At 40.1% G+C, this 16,777-nt stretch overlaps 1 protein-coding gene across 8 annotated transcripts in view; it reads left to right on the top strand.

Annotated features, from left to right (window-relative positions):
* The window catches only part of tenm4 (teneurin transmembrane protein 4), a 206,451-nt gene that overhangs the window by 137,138 nt on the left and 52,536 nt on the right, over positions 1-16,777 (top strand). For all 8 annotated transcript variants that reach the window (XM_026282777.1, XM_026282779.1, XM_026282782.1 and 5 more), the window contains 6 exons: positions 2,259-2,405; positions 4,342-4,558; positions 8,656-8,775; positions 12,925-13,186; positions 16,060-16,327; positions 16,415-16,558. In XM_026282777.1, the coding sequence (XP_026138562.1) occupies positions 2,259-2,405; positions 4,342-4,558; positions 8,656-8,775; positions 12,925-13,186; positions 16,060-16,327; positions 16,415-16,558 (1,158 nt within the window). The remainder of the gene's footprint in view (positions 1-2,258; positions 2,406-4,341; positions 4,559-8,655; positions 8,776-12,924; positions 13,187-16,059; positions 16,328-16,414; positions 16,559-16,777) is intronic.

Genomic DNA, 16,777 nt, shown 5'->3' with positions numbered 1-16,777 from the left:
GGTCACAGACCTTGCCAACCGGCGCCATGCATAATGGATGTTCAATGCAGCTGTGCAGTACAGCAGAGGGGGTTCTGGAGGAGGGGTGGGGGTTCTGAGAGGTGCTGAAGCGGCAGCCTCTCTAATTAAAGCACGCTATGCACCGGTGATGCCAGGGCCCACGAGCCGCCCACACCCCCTACCTGCTCTTGTATTTTCCTTTGATGTCTCTGGTTTTCTTGCTCTGTGAGCCCACCCCTTCCCTCCCTTTCTTCCCACATAGAGAGGCTGTGTGGCTAGCGAGAACTGCAGGGGTCGCGCGAGGCGGTCTATGGCCCTCCGGAGCTGTTTCAGCCTGATGCGCGGGTGCGCTCCACAGGGGCCTCTCTCTGAAAGGGCTGCCAATTAAGCTGAACTGCTGCCAGCAGAGTACAGATCTTTATTTATTTATCTCTTTAATAAGCATTCAGAACAGACCATTCAGACGTCTCACGACTGCAGACTGTGCAGCTGTTTGTCTGTTTGGGTGTTTAAGGAGGAACCTGCTGTCTTCTGGTCAGGCTTATCCTTTGCTTGTTAGCAAAGCGTATAACTTTCACTGCCTGCCTTGTAGCACAAAAAGATAAACCTTACACCGATGTGAGGTCAGCTGGCGCCTGTGAATGCAAGTACATCTTACTCGTCCTCAAAGTGCACACTTTGTTGACATACAGTAGCATTGTGTGGACTTTTTAGTAGTACTCGAATGAGAAGTCCAAAGCATCAAGTAGGTGTAAGTCCTGCAAAAGAGAAACCAAACTGTGCAGAGTGGGACATGCTTTTGCTTGAAGAGTTTAGCTTCAGCACGATCCAGTACACCTGGCTGGAACTTTCGAGCAAGCATATTGACCTTGATTCACTGGTTCTGGTGTGTTTAATTGGGATTAGAACTTAGAATCTGCGGGATGGTGGTCTATTCTTTCAAAAGCATGCTTAAACCGTATCATGCAAGTCATCAAAATTGCTCTTTGGGATTCTTTACCTAAGAGTATCATAGCTCACCCTGCCAGAGCATGTGCTCTAACCACTATGCTACAGCTCCATTGCTCTTTCTTATATTTGCATGACATTGTGCTGATCTGTGCAGCTATTTAATTATGTAAGTCAGCATTACAGCCCACTTTCTTGATGGATTCTCCATTTAGATGTAGACTTTTTTTTTTTTCTTGGGTCATATGCTGCTAAATGTACTATCAAATATCAGTTATTGAAGCACAGCTGTCTTGGAACATTGAGCATAGCATCTTCATGATGCACAAAGCCTAGATGAAAACACTGCATGCCATTCCCCATTGAGCCATCTTTAGAAATGATCATGGCTTTTAGAGGCATCTCGGATTTCTTTCTTATCAGGCATCCTCCACCGTTCTTTCTCTATACAAACTCCCACTCTCTCTCTCTCCCTTCCTTTAGTCTCTGTGATGTTCGAGCGGTGGCTGTGCTAACTGTCGCTGACAAAATAGGTCAGCTCAGACATCTTGGAGAGCGGCTCTTGGCTTGTGAAAAACATGTCAGGATTTTACATTCGATGGCACAGGGGTTTCTCGTCTTTCGTCTATGTTTTCATCTTAGGAAATGGAATTGGACAGGAAGCTGATAAGTGGCAGTGAGGAGAGGAGGAAACAGATGACAATGACAGACATTTTACGCTGATGTATGGAGCGTACCATGTCTGTAGGACCGTGTGCCACCTGTGCTATCTACATCCTGTCAGCATTCACCACCCTGCTCAAGCACAGCCCTGCGAAATCCTATTTTCAAATTTGTCATGACATTCACATTATTGGAATATGGCCTAGAATATGGTCTCCACATTTAAGACTAGTCTACTATCTAAAGTTAAGGCTTTTAGTTGTATATTACCCAAGAAACACTGTGGTTATCCATATTACTGTTTATCTAGTTGAGTTTTTTTTTTTTTTTTTTCAGGTTCGACTTTGCCTCTACCTTTCTTGCGTCTCATTGTCTTGCCTCTTTTTCTTGCTCTCTCTCTTTCTCTTTAGAGCTGAGTTCTGCATCTATTGTACAACACTAATGAGAATGTATTGATCTGGAAGAGCTCTGCAGTACGAGTCTGCCTCTATAGTATATAACGGCTATAAAGGTGTATCGGTTAATCACCTGAAGTTATCATTGCAGCACTCTTTTTGACCCACAACCCTTCATTTTGACTTTTTCGTCTGGTAACTAGGCCTTGCATGTTGTAGCTTAATGTGTATGCTCTGCTTTTGTGTGCACAGAGGGCTGTCCTGGTCTGTGCAATGGCAACGGCAGATGCACGCTGGGTAATAATGGCTGGTACTGCGTTTGTCAGCTTGGCTGGCGGGGAGCAGGCTGTGACACATCAATGGAGACGGCATGCAGTGACGGCAAGGACAATGACGGAGGTACAACACAAACAACACGCTGCCTTGACATTTATTATGAAGATTTAACAGTCTTTGCTTGGGTCTTTTCTTTTCTCCTCACTTCGCTTCTCTTTTAATTCTATTGCCTAGACTAGAGTTGTTTATGGGGCCTGCGCTGCTGTCAGTTTGTCACTAAGAACACTAAGATCTAGAGTTTGCCTTGAGCACCTTCATTGAGCTAAAAGCTTGCAGCTCTTTAAATAGCACTGAAAATGGTCAGACCTTCCCTGTGGGCCACTTGTAGAAGAGTGAGTTGTTTTAGTCAAAATCATAGGCTTTAAGTTCCCCAAGCTAAAAGACATACCAAGTCCATATCACCTAGCCTCTGTTTCCCAGCAAGCAACAGCTTAGAACCGACCCCCTGCCAGGCCTCTAAATCAAAGGTAGCCTTGTCCTGTCACAAACCACACTGAGCATAAAACATCTTTGCATTGAAGAGCAACTCCTTGGAGAGATCACATTTCATTGTTCTGCTATAGTTGCCAAATCCCTGGTTTTAGCACTGACTAGCATTTGATGCAACTACAGACGTGAGGTGCTTTTGTGACCTTCCTAAATAATTGCTTTTTAGATATTGACATGAAAACCGCAGGTTGTGAGGGTATCCAGATAAAAGGAAAAGTTAGGCATACCTAACTGAATCTAAAACGGCAATAATATGTAGAATACAAATAAGAATGCGCTAGCACATATGCTAGTTGTAACCCTGATGGCACACATACATCTCGCAGACGTCTATTTGACATCTGCATTTACATCTGTACTATTTTTTTAGAGTGTTTGCACATCTGCAATTGGACTTTTCCTATCAGATGTCAAATAAACATATTAGATGTCTTTAAGATGTTTCTGATTTCGAATGTTTGTACAACTGACATCTTAAAGATGTGTGTATACCGCAGATGCTTTCCAGATCTAGAGATATTTTAACAGATATCTCGCAGATGTGCGTGTGCTATCTGGGAAAGTCAATTGGAAGTCAATTGGTGGTACTATTGCGGTGACTGAAACAAGCTGTATTTACGCTTCCACCAGGAGAGGTGTTATTTTTATAATTTGGCCCATCTGGTCAGAGAGGTTCCTGAAAGTAGAGAGAGAGGAAGAGAGAGAGATATTAGAGAATAAGGGATGACCCACTTCAGTACATTAAAGGGTTCCTCTCAGCATGGCCTGAAGTCCTGAATTATTTCAGCTGAATTACAGGAGGGAGAGGCTGAGCTGCTTGTAAAGGTGTGGAAACTGTTGGAAAGTGGGGGAAAATGAAAGAAGCAGCCAGACTGGCTCTAACTTACTGCAGTAACGCAGCTGTAGGGCACAGAAAAGCCATCCAAAAGAGGCAGTTATATCTCAGAAGTTTTCAAGATCCTGCTAACAGTTCGCCCATGTTCGTCTTGGGACGATTCAATCTTTTTAATTTCCTTTAAAGATACTGACCTTGGGGAATGACGTTAGCTTGGACAGAATAAGCATGTTGGAAGGCATCTGTGCACCAGGTTCTGAACATTTTTGGTAACCAGGTCATACCTGATCAGGCTGGTCTCTGAAACATTCACCGGTGCCTTTGTCCACAGTTTGGGTCTAATAAGGCCCTATACCTACTCCCTTAACCCTGCCCTAATTGAATCTGTTAATGTGGCACCTTGTCTATGATGGTCTACGACCTCTGACCAACTTGACCAAGCTGATCCACCTCAGGAAACCAAGTCCACCAGCTTGGTAGTCTATCTGTTCAACCACCTAAATTAGCTTTGTCCAGATAGAAACTATGTATATCTAGCCATTTCTAAGTGAAGGCAGTTTATAAGCAGATAAATTGTTTTTCACTTCCATCAAAGTCATTTTGTGAAAAGAAACACTTAATTTGCTGACACTACATTCCCATTATTAAAGATTAAACCCTCTCTCTCTCTATCAGATGGGTTGATGGACTGTATGGACCCAGATTGCTGTTTGCAGACATCATGCCACACCACTTCTCTGTGTGTGGGCTCTCCTGATCCACTGGATATTATCCAGGAAACCCAGATCTCTTCCACTCTGAGTACTCTGCAGTCCTTTTACCAGCGTGTCCGCTTCCTGGTGGGCCGGGACAGCACCCACGTCATCCCTGGCACCAACCCCTTCGATGGCACGTAAGTGTTTCTTGAGCAATGGTTTCAATGCACTTTCTTGCAGTTTAAGTTGTATTTTCCATACTTCTCCCAAATCCCAATTCCCCATAGTGGTAATATTTAGATCAATCGGTAACTATAAGTAGATGCTGTCAATCCATCTACAGCTCTTGTTCCTGTAAACAAACAGGGCATGGGGCGCATCCCAAGGTGCCCCAAAGATGTTTGGTATGAGAGAGCAGTGCTGTCACTGTGTGATCCCATGTGACTTTTCATCTTTTGCCTCCATTTTGTGGCGTTCCCTTTTTATCTGTAAACAATACCTAGATTGAATGCAACTTTTTGCATTTGCATCCCACTCGTGCACTGGTCTCGTCCCTCTCTCTCCTTGTGTTCTCAATTGAAATGAGCACAAAAGACGATGCCAGAGACTTGGGGAAAAGTTGTGCTCCTTTGAAATGTCGTAGAGTATCCCCACATTTCCTTTCATGAAAGCAGAGCTGACATTTCAAAGGCAAAAAATGAAAACGTAACAAGCAAATGAGTATCTTTTTGTGCTCTCCATGGAGAATGTCTCTAATGCTGTCGCCCAGGGTGCGTTGATGTTTTTATTCATATCTCCATAAGGCATAATGTGCCAAACAGGTCTTCGATTCAAAGCCTTTTGTTTTTAGACCTTGTCTTGCTTTGTTCATTAGGTAACTCGAGAGGAAATTTCTTGTTTAGAGGGGTTTTGGATCAGTGAACAGTCCTTCCCTGAACTATGGTGAGCAGGGTATTGTTTTTACATCTCTTAAATGGGCATTTCCCACAGTTCAATTCAGACTCTGGACCAAATGGCCTTTTGCTTTGCGTGACTGATCCTCTGGCAAATATGGGCTCCCTTTGTCTAATTTGCGCTGTCCTAATGAGACTCTGATCACTTCAAAGCTGTCCAGCGCTGTCCTTCCTGCACCATTTCAGTCCTATCTGCCAGACGTTCTTCCATTGCATAAATCACTGTGCCCTCAAACAAGATGTGTCAGAGTGTCCGATGCACATAACCTCATGCAAAGATGAAACACTGGACTTTGTTTGATATTGCCTTTTGTTTACGTCACCCGGTATTCATGAAATGATCTTGTATTACCCGGTGACATTTTTCCAAGGTGACATTTTTGCGACGCTCTGTAGGGAGTCTCCCGATACACTCTTCATTATTTCAAGACGGGAGTCTCGGCCTACCTTTCATCACCATCATCTCCCAAGAAAAAAAAAATAGACATAAATAATTGTAAGCCATAGAAGTCGGCCAGCAGCTGCAAGATCGGAGACCTCAATTCACCTAAAAATATCAGGGATGATATATTATTTATTACCTCTTAGTTCTTCCACCCACTGACAGATATGAGACCGGCTGACAGCAGCCCAGATGGACCTCTAAGACATAGCCACAGTCGGTCTAAAAGAGCCCCTTGCCATCACCTGATCAGGCTTCTTTATTGATTCCACAACCACCTCTGCCTGCACAGAGACATTACAAAAATCCACATGTCCAACCACAAGAAAGTAACATGGCTGGTAATGATCAAAGTCACCCTTCATCCCTGTTTTACAAGGTCTAAAACTTTTAGAATGTTCTTCCAATGTTCTCTAACTTCTACAGCATGTGATCTGTTTATCTGAACACCATGAATCACACAAAAGAATAAATGTGTTTGCTTGGAGTTGTTTACCTGCTGCATATGAGTGTGCTTAGCCCCTTTTACCATCATGCGGAGATGGAGAAGAGGAGCAGCCTGAGATGGCCCATTATTTCTCTCCATTTAGCCTATTTAGAGCATGTTGCAGTTTCTGCGAAAGGGAAGAACTGCTGTATGCTGAAATAATGCAAGAGAGGGAGCATGTTTTTATGTTTTGCCCCTCTCACTAAGTTTTTAAAGTAATTAGCAGTGTTTGCTATGGCATAACACCATGTTTGTTTACAGGAACGAGGGCCGCAGATGAACTGACAGCATCTTCTGTAAAATTAGGAACATTGATGCTTTTGGGTTGTTGCTAATGCTTAGCAATGCCCTGATAATGACCCTAGTTTCATATGGCGCTTTTCCGCTGCATTGTATGATATGATACGGTTCACTTTTGGGGGGTTTTCCACTGGGAACAGTACCTGGTCCCTGGTACTTTTATTAGTACCACCTCATTCGAGGTTCCTAGTGATGTTGTAACCAAAACCTAACGTGTAAACTCTGCTGATCACGGATTGGCCGGAGAGAATCGTCACTCCCTGCGTGCGTCACTGATCTTGCAACACAAACACAACATAACCGCTAGATTTAAATCAGCACAGCCAGCGAAGGATCGAACCGTGCCGAGCCGTACTGAGCCGTACCACGCAGTCGAAAAGCGCCAAAAGTGGCTGTTTACATATGCAAATCTAATTAGCTTGTTAGCTTCACAGTGCTAAAGAAACTTGCTGCAACTTTTATTTGCTAAATCTGCTTCAATGGAGTTTGCAAACATTAATTCTGACCATTAAATATGTTTGCCTTTCCCAAACGCATAAGCATTCAGACCACTCTGTACGTACAAAAATGCTTCTTAGCGCTCCCAGAAGCTGCCTCTCAGGACAGTTTAGTGTGCTTTCCTTCATAGTTATTTAAGATGTCTCTTCTAATATCAAGTCAGACACAACCTACAATTTGCTTCTATTACGTGGTTGTCAACGCAGCGCTACACAAGGTGATATCTCTGTCGTTTATAAACCTCCTTCTTTTTTTAAGAATAGCGTTTGCTGAATAAATGAACTTTTTTGTCTAGACCATTTCACTTTTCTTCCTTTATCTTCTTCAGATCCATTTATTGTCCATATTTAAATCATTTGTCGTGGAGTTGTTGAATCAGCTTGGCATATTTCGCTGCGGCTCAGTTCCACTCAGTGCTTCCTGTGAAAACTTGCATAGCTGCCCCTTCTGAATGGGAATTCTCTAAATCAAACTGTCACCTCGAGCAATGTTGTAGATAGACAAAAGCTTCACACATTATCTCCCTCTCTCCCTTTCTACCTTTCCACCCTTTTATTTAGTAATCTTTCTTTGTCACTTGTTCAGTCTCTATTTTCTATTCTACTTGAGTTCGCTCGTGGTCTGATAATAGACATTGTGGTGGGGCTGTGCACTTGGGCGCTATCTCTACTAGCATTGTTTACAGGGACACAGAGCTGAGCCAAGGACTGCTGAAGGTGAGAGGCTGTTTAAATTAGCATAAAGTTAGCCTCCCTGGGACAGGGATATTGTTGGGTCTGTGATCTTGCCCGCAGTAAGGACAGGAAGGGGCCAGCCTCTTACACACCAGTGTTAATTGTTCCGCTACCTGGCAAATGTTTAATACCTAATACCTTCTTAGAAACAGCCCCAATGTGTAATTTTTTTTCTTTAACGTTGCTGATGTGTTAAGGTACTTTAATATCATATTTTACTTCGTAGGCCATTTCTTGGATAATTCTTGATTTCTGGCTTTCAGTTATAGCAGATCACATGATATGCCTATTATTCAATCAAATTAATTAAAGATCTTAGATCATGCGGCAGGTGAAATGTATGAACTTACAAAATGTGACAGCTCTAACATTTGTGTAATAGTTTCAATATATAAATTAGATTTTTTTTTTTTGTTCTTTGTAATCTCCGGCCTGAACAGCATGAAGCCTGATTTAAAAAATCTCTAATGCTATGAGTCAGAAGTTGTGTCAAGCGGGGAGTTGTTTTTAAGAGCGAGGATTTTAAGAATCAGTGTTTGACTTTTTCATATCGATCAGTAAGTCAGAGCTCCTGAGGCAGACAGATAACATCAGATAGAGGCAGTTTCAAGCCCAGATATCTGCTGTGACTGAAAGCACTCATACCTCCGCATTGTTCTCTCAAACAGCAGGAATGGCACAAACACTATCCCTTTTTATTTTATTTTTTTTGCTCTTATCTTTTGCTTCTCGGATTGGAAACTCCGCTTAGGTTTCCTCGGAGCTTTGGGATTCATTTAATTTATTATATGTGTTTACAAATAGCATCTGATGCTTTTCTACACTGTAAAACCACATGACCTGTTTTACTCCATATGATTTTACTTTTTTAACCTCACAGTCATGCCTGTGTTATCCGGGGACAAGTGGTGACTTCAGATGGGACTCCGTTGGTTGGTGTAAATATCAGCTTCATTAACAGACCAGCCTATGGGTATACCATCACCAGACAGGACGGCAGGTAAGTTATGGCATGGGATGAAATGGTTTTTAAAGATCTGGGTTAGCAATTAAAATGTAAATATATTGAACTTTTTTTTTCATATCACAATCATTATGCATGCACCTTTAACCCACATCTGTGCATGCTAATTGCTTTCTGTATGGCAGAATGCTCTATAATATGCTGGAAATAAAATTGGAGGACAATTTTATTCCCAGCACACCATTGCAAATTTTGCCTGTTTGCTTGGATGGTGGTTTCTGTAGCCATAAACAATCTTCCATCTCCCTGGCTCTCTGTATTTTTTCCCTCTCTTTGCTCGTAAACACATGGTCACCCTCCCATAACAGCCCATCAAACACTGCAAGAACAGACTCGGTACGGCATGAAATCACCAGTGCACCTGTTTGCTTGCTTAAAAATGGGAAAGCTCTCTTAACTGATTTTGTTTGATTGTGGTCTGTTCTATACTGGTGCCTTTACTTTTTAAATTACTTCTTTGTCCACTTCCAAAGAGGTCCCTCTGGTTCTCTGCCAACCACTAGTGTAGGAATGACCAAGTAACATGCTGTGGATATTCATGGAATACAACATTTTTGCAAAAGTCAGACTCTTGACATCCTAAAAGCCATTTATTATACATCTGCTTTGATGCATTGAGAGTCCCTTAAGCAACCCTGATCTCCTGAAGGAGAGAGCAGAATGCTGTGTCACGTAATCAAGAATCAATGAACTATAGATGGCAGACTTAGAAGATGTCATATGATAATTAAAGTAGTCGAAGTCATGAGAGATTCAATACTCCTTGGAACCAAAAATATAACAATATTTTATTCTAAATAATAAAAATAAGGTTTGGGGGGGTCCAGCTAACAAACTAAGAATGTTTAATTAATATTACCACTAAGTTATGAAAACATAATTTTTAACATTATTAATGTTCTAAGAATGTCAAAAAGTTCATTCTATTCTAAACACATTCTATTTTTTATTTATTTTTTCATTATCATTTATTCAATTTGAACTTGACTTTTGAATGTTCTCTTAAGCATCTGAAACAAGCAGTAAGTAATGTAAAAAAATAATAATAATAATAATAATTACAAAAATATCCAACTAAAGCAGTCCATGAACAATTATAAATTATGTTTCTGTGCTAACATGTTGAAAACATTCAGAACGAACAGATAACATTATTGGAAGAATGTTTGTTCATTACTGTCCCTGGGATAGTGGCAACTATGGCGCAAATTAACAGTGGAAAAAAAAGAAAGAAAAACTGGATTAAATCCTAGGCAAACTATATGCTGGACATTTTTTAAGTAGTTTGCTAAGCTAATTGGTGGATAAGTTAACAGGATGCTAAGCTGAACAGCTAGGCTAATCACCTACCCTGCTGAAAAAAAACAGCATAGTTATGTTTTGACGCTGGGATGCTGCTTTATGCTGGTCCTTTTAATGATTTATGTTGGTCCTTTGCAAGCACATGACCAGCATTAACCAGCATCCCAGCATCAAAACATACCTAACCAGCATATGCTGTTTTTTGTTTTGTTTCATTTTTTTTTTACATGCTAATCGGTTGGCTAACTGATTAGCATGTAAACTGAATAAACATAAAGCTAAAATTTTAAAATGTTTTCAGGTACATTATCCCTTGGGAAAATGTACAGTGGCTTCATTATAGGAAAAGATGTAGTAATCGTGTTGTTTGGCATATTAATTACCATTTGTATAATCACAGAGTGTAGTAGTAATTAGTGTAGCAAAACCAGGGTCATTTTGTGGTTACCATGATTTAACTATAGTAAATGGTTTTGAAGTAAATCCATGGTAAATTTTATGTAATAATACTAATTGTATTATAATAGTTACATTTATGTCTATACTAACAAATAACTAAAATAAAGCTCCCCTTGCTCTCAAAATGCAGTTGGTTGAAAATTTTAAGGGAGTCAGTTTTAGAATGTGCTTGTCTTAACAAATTTATTCGTGAATTCAACCATATATAGCTCTCAGGACTCACAACCAAATTATGCCACTCTGTGAACAGCCTAAGTTCAGTTAAGAGGACTAGAAGTGGGTGGCTTCAACCTGTTTGGGGTCTAAGCCATCGATCTGGCTAACCCCTTTGGGTTAGCTCTGCGTCCCTTCAAAGTGTGCACTGAAAGGCTGAATGCACTAATAAAGTGTGTCACCCTTGCCTGAGGTGCTTGTGTGATTGATAACAGGCCTGTGAATCGCTCATCGATTGGCATGGCAGCCTTTAGGGCCGTGTGTGTGCCCGTGTAATGGTTATATGTTTGTGCACATCTTTCATCGCATGTGACTGGCTGGCTAGCTGTTACTGCAGATTAGCGTGCACTCTATACAGCTGCATAAAAACGCACACAGGCTGTCTCTCGCAGACACTCCCTAACAAGCACGCTCTGTTCAAACTCCCACAGCGCACAGACAAATTCTCACATTTTAGCAAGGGCACGACAACAAGGGCAAAGCAGACCTTTGTTTATCAGCCGTGCCAATGAAAGCTCTGTGAATAGCCCTTTGGGATATGTAGTTGAATTAATGTTCAAGCAGCGTGAGGTGTGACTACAGATGCACGCCGCATCTCTGCCAAACCCTGAGAACAAAGACACACAGTACAGTGCATTCTGCGAGTCCACGTATCACATAATTGCTAATCGGCTGTTTGTGTTGTAGCCGTATTTGGCACTAAAGTGCATTTTTGCTTTCATTTCTACCAGAGCGTGTTGTAAAGGTGTGTCTCCCCATGATGATACACAAGAAAGCAGATCAGAGTAGCATTCTGGGTTTGTACACAATCAGTCATCTAGCGAGCCGCACACACGATAGCCTGCATACAGCATCCTGTTTCGTTTCTGTTTAGCAGCGTCAACAACAGAGCTCTCTGATCAGAGCGACTCTATATGCAGAGCGTGTTCTGCCATTGTAGCATTGTTGTAAAGTTATGTTAGCGCAGACAGCTTCAGATGCACAGATCAATAATACTTTACCCTTCCCTTAAATGTCATTTCCCCTCTCACCTCCTTTATCAAAGCACAACAAAGACGCTCAGCGGCATACGCACGGCTACTGCGGCGAAGAGGAATCTTGCCAGTTTATTCCCCAAAAGAGAATAACGACATCACACACCACCCATTCATGCGGATTTTATTAATGCAAATTCAAAAGCACAGTGTATTAGACTGAGCCAGTGGTTCATTGTATTCCAGTCACATTGTGGAGCTGCCAGATAAAAACCGTCCCGACTAACTGAAGCCGAGTCCTTTTCAATGGAATCCTGTCATTTAGAGAAACATAATGAATTACAACCTTTATTAAGTCTGGTTTTGATGACAGTACAGAGTAATGGCGAATAATGTTGATTAAAATGTTGGTAAATGGCATTATGAGATAAGGAAATGCCATTGCAATTTTATTGAATAGGAAATCAAGACACCATTTTCAAGGGTGTGACAGTTGGCATACTTGAGCAAATAACTGTAATTAATGAATCAGATCCACACACTCTAAATTCTGACATGTATGAATAAAATAATTAAATAGATTGGTAGATGTAGAGAATTATGGTATGGAAATATGGTATAGACGCTTATAAATGATTAATGTTTATTTCAAAATAGTTGTTCATCCAATTTGGAAACTCTTTCATAAGAGTTAAGGCATAAGTGTAAATAGCCTCAAAGGGTAGTTGAGAAATTGACAATTTCAAAAAATTAATTTTGGGTCCGTGTAGCTGCCATTAATGATTAAATATGCAGGTCAAATGAACCTCCAAATATCATAATCATAATACATTTTGTATGCACATTGAACAACAAATCAGATTGTTAAAACACCATAGGTTAGCCTTTATTTGTGAGAACTCAAAACGGGTCAGTTTGCAACATAATATAAGGGGAAGAGTAATTTTATGGTAGAAGTTTTACTTAAGGGGATAAAGGTGATCATTAATGGATAGTTCTTTGTGGGGCTTAAACCCAACAACCTTGCGGTTACCGACCCAGATTTTGATAACCACAACTGCAAAGTTACAATTTCTAAAAGAAAACTACTTTATATTCTAACATTATTGAAAATGAATGAATGGCTTTATCACAGTCGCTGCTCCGTGTCTAACTGTACATGTTGTCTTTTCTTCAGCTTTGACCTGGTGAGTAACGGGGGTGTGGCTGTAGCCCTGAGGTTTGAGCGCGCTCCGTTCATCACTCAGGAGCACACCTTGTGGTTGCCGTGGGGACGCTTCTTTGTCATGGACACCATCGTGATGAGACATGAGGTCAATGACATCCCCAGCTGTGACCTGAGCAGCTTCACCCGTCCCATGCCCATCGTCCTGCCTGCCCCGTTGACAGCATTCGCAGGGACCTGCGTCGAGAGGGGCAACATCGTTCCAGAGATCCAGGTGATAAGCTATAGAGAGGAAGTGAAAAATGTGTTACAATTCTAAATGTGTACGATTGATCAGTTAATGCAACCAAAATAATGAGGGCAGGGCAACATAATTTTGACAAAAAAATATCCAATTTAATGTATTCCTTCTCAATATAGTTACCCCCACTAAATGTTCTAGAAAATGCATCATGATACAAACATACTAAATGAAAATATAAAGTTTTAAATCCATGTTACTGTAGGTGATTTATACATACATTCATTTGTTTTTTCAGTTTTTTTTTTCACGATTATGACTTTATGATAATAGGAAATTTCAGAGTTGACAGGAAGTGGGCGAGAAGAGGGGGGCGGGATCTGGAAGGTCCTCCAGCCGGGATTTGAACTCAAGACACCCGTAGCACAACAGTGCTACATGTAGGCATGCTTCCCACAAGGCTATCAGCACTGACATATATACATTTTTTATTTTATCTTTGTACTCCGTGATTCCAGTTAAATGACAGACTTCTAGATTCTTCTATTATTTTGGCCTCTTAAACTCCGCCTCTTTTCTTACTATTCGTCTTAAAATTCTGATCTACCGCTATCTAATCAACAACCAATGGATAAAGTCCAACACTTTTTTTTTTTAACTCAAATGTAAACTTTAATTACATTTTCAATTCCAATTTGTGTATTTAAAAAGCTTGTTTTTTGTTTGTTTTGATTTAACTATATTTTTGTCTTCATCTTAACTTTTAAGACTAATGTTTTTAAACAGTCTGATTCTCGTTTAGTCTGACAGTTACAAACCGTTCAGAATTCGACGGCTGTCTCAAACTGATGAAAAAATTTGGTAATTTGCCACAATTGATCCCAGACTGGTACTGCTTCGTAATGATTTTCTGATAGACAGCAGCGGCATATATTGGGAAATGTACATCAGAAGGGAATGTAGGAGGATCTGTCTGGGGTGGCAGTCCTGTGATTTTATCTCCTGTGTGTAATTGGGCAGACATACACAGTCCAATTTACTACGCCAGACATTTTCTGAAGAACTATAATTACATTTAGACAAAAACAGCATGGAAGCTTTTTGAGTCTGACTCCTGGAGGTGCTTCACAGTCAGTGCTTGCAAAAAATATCTGTGTTTTGGACTTGCGTTGACTGTCATCTAGGTTTTATGTGTGTGAGTATATGTATGTTCATTTCATTGTATCCTTTAAATAGATATTTTGTAATACGCATGTGTGTGTGTGTTTGTTTGAGTACTGATTGTTCTACTTGTACCTGTATGCCACCTTTCTAATTATTTTGTCGTCTTATTTGGTTAACAAGATAAATGAGTCAGCCTCACATGCATTGTGCTTGTCTGGGCTATTAATATCGGCACAGATCTGTCCCATCCCAAATCTTCAGGCTATTTATTCGTACACCTCTACACACACCCACACAGAGAGTTTTCACAGGTTTACAAACGGAAATGTCTATGGAGGAGCTTTTCTTATCAGTGTTTATTGACGCAGTACCGATCGGCTGTGTTTATTGGTCAGCTTTGTGCCCGACTGTGATAAAGGAGCGATACGCTGAGAGTTAATGAGAGCTCTGCTGTGAGCAATGAGAAACCTCAGAGCCACCAAATCTCCGAACTGACTTCCAGTGCGAAAATGAAGGTGTTGTTGATGCCTGTGTGACCTAGACATATGTATTGCTTTTCAATGAGTAATTTGTTAACTTTTTACGATAATTAAGTATTTTACAGGTTTCTGGGTCACATTTCAACCCCAAAATTATATTAAAAACATTTAGGTGGAACTATGGTTGTTCTAAGGAAAATTTACAGAATCTACAAAGTGTATGGAAGGGGAAAAATCATTATTATTATTAGTAGTAGTAGTAGTATTTTTTTTTTTAATGCACACCAGGAGAGGTCAAATCAGAAATAAAATTAATACTGTATATTTCACCTTTTTGATCGCACTTGCCTTCATCAGGGCTAGATTGCAAGTTCAAATTGTTTATATATATATATATATATATATATATATATATATATATATATATATATATATATATATATATATATATATATATATATATATATATATTTATTTATATATATATATATATATATATATATATATATATATATATATATATATATATATATATATAAAGTATGTATATACTTATGTTATTTTTATTTTTTAATAGGATATTTGTTAGAGGTTCACCATAAGAACAGAGACTATTGGCATGATGTGTGATCATTTATCTAATATATGGTGAAATAAACAGCATTATTCTATTATTATTATATTTTTTTTTTGGAAAGCAATGTGTATAATATAATTTAAAAAAATGGTGTGTATGTGTATATATTTTATACATATATGTGTATATTTTATATACTTATAAATCATCTTTGCCATCACAGGAATGACTTACTGTATACGTATTAAAATAGAAACCAAGTCTTGTAACTTGTAATAATACAGTACTTCACAATAGTACTGACTAACTGTATTTTTGAGCAAATAAATGTAGCCTTGTTGAGCCAAGAGACTTCTTCAGAAACAATCTTTTCAACCCCAAACCAAAGTAGTGTATATTTGGAGATTTTTTTTATATATAAAAGCGTTTTTTATATCAAAAGTTTATTCTTTCTCTTTGAGGTGAAATATGCCCTAGATTCACCCAATAATTGGTATTTTTTGCACTGTATAATAAAACGTCTGCTGTGAAAAAATTAATTCATTCTCATTTGCGTATATACCGGAGATGCTAAATAATGCAAACACTTCTCAGCAGGGTTCATTCCCCACAAAATTAGCAAATTTGTTACTCTTTGCTCTGTTTTCTTGTGACTAAAATGAACAATTTCACCTCTCTCTCTCCAGACCCTCCAGGAGGAAGTGCGGATCCCAGGTACAGATGTGCGTTTGAGTTACCTGAGCAGCCGGACATCGGGGTACAAGTCCCTCCTGCGGATCACCCTGACCCACTCCACCATCCCCTTCAGCCTGATGAAGGTGCACCTCATGGTGGCCGTCGAGGGTAGGCTCTTCAGGAAGTGGTTCTCAGCTACACCCAACCTCTCCTACGACTTTGTCTGGGACAAGGCCGATGTCTACAGCCAGAAAGTGTATGGGCTGTCTGAGGCTTTCGGTAAGTGGAGAATGACGTTGTCAGTGTCTCATTTCTCAGAGCTGTTGTCACTCAAGTTCAAATGTGGCTCTAATTCACTCCTGCTAGTGTCGGTGGGCTTCGAGTATGAATCCTGTCCGGATCTGATCCTCTGGGAGAAGCGAACAGCCATCCTGCAAGGATACGAAACCACTGCATCCCACCTGGGCGGCTGGAGCGTGGACAAACATCATGCTCTAAATATCCAAAGTGGTGAGCTAGTACATCTAGAAACATGAAAGATATTCAGTTGCTTACAGACACACAGTTGCTTATTAATGATTCGATTTGTAGGGTTTTCCCCATTGTGGAAACTCTCAGAAATGCTCACTACTTGCTGAAGACAAACATGTGTTGCTTGAGAAGACACAGCTTGGACTGTGACCAGATGTTATCACATGAATTCATACAGTATAGCACCTTATACAATAC

This window comes from Carassius auratus, chromosome 15 (assembly GCF_003368295.1).
Source record: "Carassius auratus strain Wakin chromosome 15, ASM336829v1, whole genome shotgun sequence".
NCBI classification, from domain to species: Eukaryota; Metazoa; Chordata; class Actinopteri; order Cypriniformes; family Cyprinidae; genus Carassius; species Carassius auratus.
This window is presented reverse-complemented; position numbering and strand designations above follow the sequence as displayed.